Raw genomic sequence first — 9,847 nt, 5'->3', positions numbered from 1 at the left:
GGGCTCGTTGGTGGATACATAGATCCAAATGGATCATGTACAACTTAAATCAAAGGTATAATAAACGTTCTAAGTCGATGGACTATTGAGGGACCAACGGACCGTCCTTAGGGTCGTCGATGGCCACTGCATTTTGGAAGATTTTGCCTAAGTCTTGGGCCCTTCATCTAGGGGCCCTTGTGGGACCTAGGTGGGGTCGTCCCCAAAAGTTAAACCACTAAACTAAGTTTTCTAGTTCTTAGGAACGTCCAATTCCATTTTCAAGTAAAACAAACATGTAAAACTCGTCCAAACACAAGAAGACAGACTAGTACTTTCTAAGGCATACTTTCCAAACGTCATCGTTGTTCTTGGTTGATTGAACTCCAAACCTAACAAAACTTCCCACACTGACCAGGGACACTAAAAAAATTAGTTTAACTCAAAATCAACTAAAGAAAAAACTATGAGGCTATAGTTAACATGAGTACATTATGTGGCATTACTGAGATGGCATGGGATTCCTATGTCTATAATCTCAGATAGTTGACCCCAATTTACTCCTCATTTTTGGAGATCTTTCCAAAAGAGATTGGGTACATAGGTGAAGATTAGTAATACTTTTCATCTGCATACTGATGGACAAGAAGAGCATACCATCCAGACCCTTGAAGACATGTTGAGGTCATGTGTTATTGTCTTAAGGGGAGTTGGGATGATCACTTGGTGCTGATAGAGTTCCCTTACAATAATAACTACCTTTCCAGTATTGCGATGACACTTTTTGAAGCATTATATGGCATAACATGTAGGTCTCTAGTTCGGTGGTTTGAGGTTGGAGAATATTTCATCCTTGGCCTTAAGATCGTACATGAGGCTATGGAGATGGTGAGAATGATCAAGGATAGATTGGCTACTGCTTACAGTCGTCAAACATTCTATGCAGACATCAGAAAGAGAGCTCTGGAATTTGAGGTGGGTGATCAAGTCTATTCGAGGATATCACCCATGAACAGGGTGATGATGTTTAATAAGAAAGGTAGGTTGAGTCCAATGTATATAGTCCCTTATTAGATCTTGTAGTGAGTTCGAAATGTTGCCTACGAATTGAAGTTACCTCAAGCTGTAGCTTATGTTCATCAGTTATTCACGTTTCAATGCTAAAGAAGTGTTTTGGCAATCAAGCATCCATCTTTCCTGTTGAGGGTTTAGGAGTTTATGAGAACCTTTCTTATGAAGATGTTCCAATTGAAATATTAGATCCCCAAGTGATGCGGTTGAGGAACAAAGAGGTTGCCACTGTGAAGGTGTTATGAAAGAACCACCTTGTTGAGGGAGAAACATGGGAGACCGAGGCTAACATGACATCCCGTTACCCTCACTTGTTCAGTTCTTGAGGTTAGATATACTCTTCCTAAGTCTAGTTTTGTATAAGAAAACTCTATGTTTTAGTGCATTAGTCTATTTTGGTGTTGTAAGTCCCTAATTGAATGTTTTAATAATTGCACTGTATAAGCTAAATGAAATCATGTTTACATGTCATGTTGATGTTTTTGTGTAGCGTCGACATGATTTTTGTGTTGCGTGAGTGGTGATGTCCATTATGTTCAGTGTGATTGAGAAGGAAATTCCTCAATCTCAAATATGAAGATTCAGGTAAGTTTTAATGTCATGCATCATCCACATAAGTGTGAATCAGATATTCACAAAAGAGAAAAGTATAAGCATGTGAAAGTAACTTTTGAAAATCACCCTCTTTGTGTTAAATGATGTGTAGTGTCATTCGGGGACAAATGTTCCTAAGGGGGGGATAATGTAACATTCCAAAAAATTTCATGTCTAATAAAGGGCCCAATAACTCTTTAAGAATGCATATTGGGGATATATAGGCATTCCAATGCGCAATATTGAGGAATATCGGGCATAGTATTGATAATTGGCTAAGGAGTGTTAGCCAATTTTTATATAATATGCAAATAAGCAAAATATTGGGCATATTAGAAGATATAGGTTTAATGAGTGCTAGCCAATTTCTCTAAGTATTTATGAGCCTGTTTAAGAAATGTACCTGCAATGAATACCCTAAGCAAATGAAAAATTACATCTCAACAAGACATATGAAGTTCTACGGATCCAAGTGTCAAGCCTAGCACCATTCCACATGACCATTTTAAATGATCATCAAAATTAAGCAGTGCCCAAGGACATAATTAGGGTCCTTAGGAAAATATATAAATATTCAAAATATAACATTAAGAATAGTTATTTAGGAATGTAAAACCAACCCATGTGCAAGAACATGGGCAAGAAAAGAGAGAAACGGCCAAGAGGGGACCACCTTAACCGTATTTGGTTAGGGTAGTTAGAGGGCCGGCGTGCACATGGATTCACCCATGTGGGGCCAAGATATCTTACTAATTCTAGACCCTAACAAACTGAACTAACTAACTAACGAACCTAAGACAAATAAAAATAAAGTATCTATTACACCTGACAACCTATTACTTAATTTGGTGACACTTACCTAGTAACTAGTTAAAGAGACAACCTAGTACCTAACCTAGGATTGTCCAAAGGGTTGGTTATGGTCCTAACGACTTAGGGATACTTTATTTGTTACCCTAGGTTACTTAATTAATTAATTTAGCAGGCTAATTAATTAATTTAAAAGGGAAAAACTGAATCACAAAGCAATATCTAGATTTCGGTTAAGACAAGAAAAAGACAACATAGTACCTAACCTAGGATAGCCCAAAGTATTAGTTATGGTTATAAATACTTAAGGTTACTTTATTAATTACCGTAGGTAATTTAACTAATTAAATTATACATTTAAATAATTAAATTAAAGCGGTAAATAGAAATTCTTACACTAATCTAGTACAACTCAAGAAACATCCTAGTATGAAACCTAGGATGGTGCAAAAGGGCTAATTATGATTCTAATGATTTAAGGGTACTTTATTAATTACCATAGGTAACTTAATTAATTAAATTAGTAATTTAATCAAATAATTTAAAGGGGCAAATAGAAATTCTTAGGAAAATTTTCAGAGTTGACTGAGTGTTGTGTTTCCTATTTCTAATCTATCTAAGCGGGACTATTTAGTAATTAACTAATTAAATTATTTAATTAACTTATTAAAACATAGTTGAATGAGTCAATATAAGTTCATAAGACTTAGACTCACGTTCAAACATTAAATGTTTCCAAAGGAAAATCAGAAAACAACGAACGGAAGAAAAAGGCAGCAAGTTTATCGATTTTTCTAGGGCAATTTGAAGACTTTCGTTCAAGGTGGTCTTCGTAGGTTGAGTTGTACATAAGGTATGGGTTTTTTATCCTAGACTTATTTATCCAAGAAAACTTTCTTTTGAATAATTCAAAGATCTTGAAAACTAGGGTTTTTCCCGTATTCTCGTCGAACTCCCTTGTCCCTAGTATACTTTTCTATTCAATGATGAATAGGTTAGAGATCACGTTGTTGGTATGTGGTGATGGATGTTATAAACGTATACTGTACTTGAATGATGAATATCTATTAAACCTATGAACTTGTGGTCGAGTGAAGTTAATATTATCATGTAAATAAAGAACCGATGATATGCTAAGTTACGTCCGTAATGTGTTAAGTTATTTATGTATTTTTGCCGAATGTTGACTTGTTGTTATTTTGATGTTATGAAGATGCTAAGTTCATCGAATATCAATATTATGTTGTCCAAGAGGTTTAAAAACGTTATCGCTAAAAGTCATAAACTAAGATTGGCTTAAAAGATTGAAATATTGGCTAATGCTTCTTACATATTCAATTTAAATATGAGCATACGTAAAATTGGCTTATGCCAACAAAAATTGTTATGTAGTTTAATATCCAAATGTTGAGGCCAATACTAATCATTGTCAATCCTGTGTAGATAGCGTATCAAATGATATTATAAGCAATTCTAAAGTAATTCAATGATTCCATAATAAATGGAATGTCATTCTTTGGGACAACTCCCAACATGCTTTAAAAGAATAAACTATGAACATATGTAACTCATTGAAAGAAGTTTTCGTCGTCCATAAACGATGAAATGAAGCTACTACACTAAAGTAAGGTAGTAACATGAGCTATAAGATAATTAAAAAGGTATAAATTAAGTAAGTGACCAGAATTGAGTGTTAAAGGAAGTGAGACAAGTCTTACTTAAGCCTAAGCTACTATGTTAAAAGAATATTCACAATTGAAGGTGTAAGAATGTGTGAGACTAGTCTCATTAGCACCGAAAGATGATATATAAGGACAATTCGCATTTCACCAATGTAAAGTAAGGATGATATGTAAGGACAATTCACATATCATCAATGTAAAGTAAGGATGACAAGTTATCAAAATAGTAGTAAATCTAAATCTAGAAACAAGCTTCCATAATGCTTGAGTTAACTCTAAAAGATAAAGAAGATAATGAAAGTGAACACAACACCGATAGACTAGTTATGATCATATGCTTGAACGTGTAAGTCTTATTAGACGAGGCTACAATCTAGGTGGATAAGTAGTCACATTAAGTCCCTAGTCTTCGAACTATGTCTAGCAAACGTAGGAACTAGCCAGTTGTTTCCACCTAAGAGAGCTAGATATGTTTCGATTTCACTTTGGCCAGTGATTCCACCTTTTTTCAGTGTGGGAAATACACCAGATTTTATGTTTAGCTCACATGATCTATGTCGTTTAATGCTCATGACATGTTCTTAGTTCACTATAGCCGTGGGCGACTCCTTTTCAGTGTGGAATGAACACTTTAGATGGATTCGCCTTAGACAGGAATTACCCTTTTTCAGTGTGGGACAGACACTGAATTTCATGAGTATCTAACATGATCTAAATTCATTTTAAACGGTGAATCACCTCTTTTCGATATGTGGAAGACACTGGATTTTATGTTAGCTTGCATTCTCTTACTTCTAAAGATGTCTCTATGAAAGTAAGAAATAATGATGATGGAACGTAGGCTGAAAGTGATCTATGAAAAAGATCTTAAGAATTTCAATTGTAAATATCATTAATTATGAAGTTTCAACAAATAATCGGCAAGGCCAAATAAGATTGGCTTATAATGACTTCTTATATTATGCCAAAAAAGGGAAGTGGAAACATAATGACAACAAAAAACCTCATAACTTCCCTAACATGGAAGTAATCAAACAGATGGTAAAGCCAATAGAGATTGGCTTATGAAATGTTAATGGATATATAGAGTAACGAATGATTAATTGTAAGGTAGTGAAATCATTCCTTAGTCCTCGGATTACTTACATGATTCATTGTGGATATAGGACTACAATGAAACATTGGACTTGTAAGTAAAACATAGGATCAACAGAATCATTTTACTACAAAAGAAGGAGAAGAAAAGATTGAAGATAAAACAAAGTAAAGGAATGAGAGCTCTCAGGTTGGGGGTCATTAAATTTTTGATTCACGCCTGAGTGGTTCTAAAATTATGTTGATGATTCTAATGTATTGTAATTACATATAAAATGAGTTATGTTCTTTGAATGCATTAAAATAAGTCATATTCATGCACAATTCACAAAAACAAATTAGAAAAGTCTAGTGAAGTCACTTTGCAGAAATGGCATGTTGTTTAGGAAGAGTTTTCCTTGATCATGCATAGCTTTATGTGCATGTGTGCATAAACCCAAAATTAGTACAAGTGGTGTACTAACCCTATAAAATTTACTATTTTATATATGCAAGTCAGAGAGAAGATTGAAGATTCACTGCAGCAGTTTGGACATCAGTGTTCTCCTGACCATTTGGTAGGTCCTCTTGATTTCGAAAATGCAAAACTTTTAGTCTACCCTAGTAGTATACATGGCTAGTGGATGTTGTCCCTGGCGTTTATTTCATACATTCATTTTGAAGCTTTATAATAAGGCCGTGTTTGGCAAACTTATTTATGATATATTCATCTTCTATTTTGAATTGATTATTTATGATAGATGGTTGTTCTTTACTTTGAGCTTAGTATATAAGGAATCTATGTAAAAACTATATAAAGTCTATGTATACTTCATATGTTTTAAAAGTTTTAAATTTTTCGCGAATTTAACTATATGAGTGTGATGAATAAAAGAATAGGTTTGTTTGCGACCTCTGAGAGGTCAACGATGCCGGTTGCAATTCGAATTCCTGAGTCTGGGTCGTGACACTAAAAAGGTCCTTTATGTGGAACCTTTAACGGAATGGTAAGATTATGACCCTTGAAGTCGAAAGTTATAAATGTATCCTTCTTGTATGAATGGTGGAAAGAAGGTAGGATGTGTTTAATGGCATGAAATTATCCTTACAAAAGTCATTAAGCTAACCTCTTCACCATAAAAAGGACGGCTAAGGGGTCCTCTTTGGTAAGGTGAATGAGATTGGGTGATAAACTTGATATGGAACCTCTTCATGTGATCCTTAATGTGAATTACACTATGAGAACAAAGGCTAGCACAGAGTGAGTATGGTTTTGGAGTTAGCTCTAGTGAAAGTTGAGACCAGAGAGCAAAGAAACCCTTCATATTCCTTAATCATGTGCCAACATGGGATGTGTCCAAGTTCTAGCATTGGAAAGCACAACACCCTCTATCGGAGTAGGTCACAACTCCGATTCCATGCTTATCTATTATGGTCTATGTCGATTATTAACTATTCTCATCATATGGAATACTTACTAGTTTTGTAAATGTTCTATGACGTTCAGGTGGTGGTATGGGACGCTATCTAGACATTGCATAATAGGCTTTGAAGATGTTAGTGAGTGAGTCTCTAGGTCTTCTCCATGACAATTACTTGAATGTCCTTATGTGATAAATATCTCTTAAATGAACTAATTAAGATAATGATTTATGTTAGGAAGCATGTTAAATTAATAGGTACTTATGTAGAGTAGTTAAGGGTTGTCTAGGTAATGTGAGAAAGGGGCACAAGAACGGTCACTTACCTTACCTAGATAAGTCTTAAGAATGACTCTGGTTAGGAAAGTTGGTTGATTAAGTAGACATGATCAAAACTTAGGTAGTATTAAGGATTATTTAGGTAATCTTGAAGAAGTCAAATATGGACATTTTCTTCTTGATTCACTTAAGTAAGTCTTTTGATAACCTTTGAAAGGAGAATGTCATATTATACATATGTAATTGTATAAGGTGAGAATGATCTTATCCTAGGTAATGTAAAGGATCTCTTCGGTGTGTCTGAAGGGATTGTATGAGCGATCGCTTCAAAACTCACTCAAGTAAACCTTAGAATCAGCTGGTAGGAGGATCTCACGTTCATGTGTTTGGTATATTGTAAATGTCTTTATCTCATTATATGAGGTCTTAAGGATAATTTAGGTGTGCCTAGAGAGAGTGTATGGATGGTCTCTCTTTGACTTACTTAAGTGAATCTTAGTATAACCTTTAATGGGAGGGTTGTATGCTAAAAGGCGTTCACTGTAACATTGAAGTAATTTACTATAACTCGACATAGGTTTACTGGAATATTCGTAAATTGTAATAAAATACATATGTGATATTTTATATGTTTCTAAGGTGTTAAATATTGTTATTATGCTTAGTATATGATCTTTTAATAAAAAAGATGCATATATCCAATAAATTTTGGTTTCCATGATTTTACGCATTTAATCATACTTAGTAAATTTATTTGTACTAATTTCATGCTTTTATCTATCTCTAAAGTGATTCATAGGTGAAGGTGCTTTCTTGAGGGAAGCTTATATTATAGGATCTTTCAAGCAAGTTTGAAGTACGTCCTAATTTGACTCGAGGGTATTAGATTTCTTTTCTTTCTTTTATTGAAGTATTGTAATAGAATTAGTAGTACTATGTTTCTATTGTATGATCTGTGTTTTACGTATTCTTATGTCATGATTTGATGATATGAGACTTAGTATTTCCTATGATTTTTATAAAAAAGATATATAGAAAGACTATTCAAATGTTGGAAGATAAATAGACCATTTTAATGTTTACCCGTCGGCTAATTTGTCACTTCACTTTATGAGTTTCTAAAATGGTCATAACGTTTTAGTAAGAAATTCAATTGATCTATAATTAGTGGTGTTGGAAACAGGATTCAAATACCTTTAATTTAATAAAATATTGGCCACGAAGATCTTCGTAGTCTAAACATAGGGTCTTTTGAAGTTTAACCATCAAACTGAATCAGAAAGAAAACTTTAAACTCAACTTTGTGCTACGAGATTCTAGTGACATTAATTTATATCCAAAACCATTCAAACGTAAATAATTCACCTTATCATCAAAGAAAATTAAGCCTCATGACCTGGACCGTCGTGAATGGCACCCGCACTAACCCTGTAGTGGGATAACCATTACTAAAATTGAAACTTACAATTTTTATGAAAGCTAAGGCATTTACAGATATGGAAGCAGGTTGAAATGACAATAAAAATATACAGAGTTCCCATAAACTCCAAAGATTTATACAAATAACTTAACAAAAATAAATTTTGAAGTCTTAACCCTAGAAACTGAAACTCATTGTACCAAAACTCAATCAACGAGAAGTCTAAGAACAAGTCATAAAACCCTAAAACTAAATAACACCTCAAACAAAAGTTTGAGTCCGAAATGAGTGGAATTAAACAACAAATATCCATAATGGCCTGAAGAACTGGCTCACCCTTAAATCTAGTCACACTGAATAGTCACTGAACGATGGTCTATCAATAGCCACTTGAATCTGCCCTATACTCACCAAAAAAAAGGTGCATGGTTTGGCATAATTTGGTCGAAGCCAAAAAAACTAACTCAACTAATTTTTTTTAAATTTCACTTTCAATTTTTTTGTTAAATTGAGCAATTTCAGTTTTCAATTTTATAATTCTAGTAATTCGGTTTGTTTTTCGTTTTTTATTTTTTTTTATTTGGGTTAACTAAAAAACCAAATTTATGTACAACATATTTACTACATATATATTTTTAACTTTTAAGAGTTAAATGTTTGTCTCATTGTCTGTAAAGTTTAACTAAGACCAACCCAATTAACCAACAAACCCCAATATCCTTTAATTTTTATTCACTAAAAATCCCTTAAGAAGTCTACACCTAATTCACAAAATTACAACTGACTTTTCAAATTTTCAAACAAAGTACTGCCTCCGTGAGTGAACACTAAAGAACAACCACAAGTCTACTACTACGAATACGAGATCCACAGTTCAAACTAAGGACTGCGACTGCGCGATTTGGTGATCCATCTACCTGAACTCCTGAAGAGTGAAGTGTAAGTTTCTTCTTTCTTGGAAGTTGGCTCGTCGCGATTCTTAGTGATCTTTGTATATTTTGACTCTAGCTTCTATGTTCTCTCATCTTTTCTTCTTCTGTTTCACAAATGACATAAATTAAAACTAAGATAAATGAAAGTGGGGCTTCAAATGAAGCCATATATAATATTCCATCTTCAATTGATGTTTAAACTGACAACGAAGTTTCAATGAAAAGAAAGGCCATGCAACCTATGGTTTCTTGTTGGAAGAATTTTGAGAAATACATCGATAAAGATGGAGTTGCTAGAGCAAAATGTAATTACTGTGATAAAATCTATGTTTCTATTACAAAAGGTAATGGTACTTCGGCTATGAATAACCATATAAACAACAAGAAGTGTCCTAACTTTCCCTATACCGTAGATTATGGTCAGAAATTAATAAATTATTTAGTATCTTCAAAGGGATAAAAGGAAGGGTTAGTACCACTTGAAATTTTATCAAGAAAAAGTTCAAATTATAATTGTTGACGAGTTGCGATTTAGTATTGTTGAGAAGGAAGGTTTTAGGCATTTAATGAATGTTCTAGTGAAAC

General features: G+C 33.7%; 1 protein-coding gene across 1 annotated transcript; it reads left to right on the top strand.

Moving 5' to 3' along the window:
• Positions 1-753: 753 nt before the first annotated feature.
• Positions 754-1,295, top strand: LOC138349280 (uncharacterized). Its single transcript, XM_069299600.1, has 2 exons — positions 754-1,018; positions 1,123-1,295. The coding sequence occupies exons 1-2, from the start codon at positions 754-756 to the stop codon at positions 1,293-1,295; spliced, it is 438 nt and encodes a 145-aa protein (XP_069155701.1).
• The last annotated feature ends 8,552 nt before the right edge of the window (positions 1,296-9,847 follow it).

Source organism: Solanum lycopersicum, chromosome 6, assembly GCF_036512215.1.
Source record: "Solanum lycopersicum chromosome 6, SLM_r2.1".
Lineage (NCBI taxonomy): Eukaryota > Viridiplantae > Streptophyta > Magnoliopsida > Solanales > Solanaceae > Solanum > Solanum lycopersicum.
This window is presented reverse-complemented; position numbering and strand designations above follow the sequence as displayed.

Excerpts from the sequence above, each read along its gene's own strand:
- LOC138349280 (XM_069299600.1), top strand. The coding sequence starts at position 754 with ATGACACTTTTTGAAGCATTATATGGCATAACATGTAGGTCTCTAGTT. Across the intron at positions 1,019-1,122 it reads GATGATGTTTAATAAGAAAG|TTATTCACGTTTCAATGCTA; the intron begins GTAGGTTGAGTC and ends TATGTTCATCAG.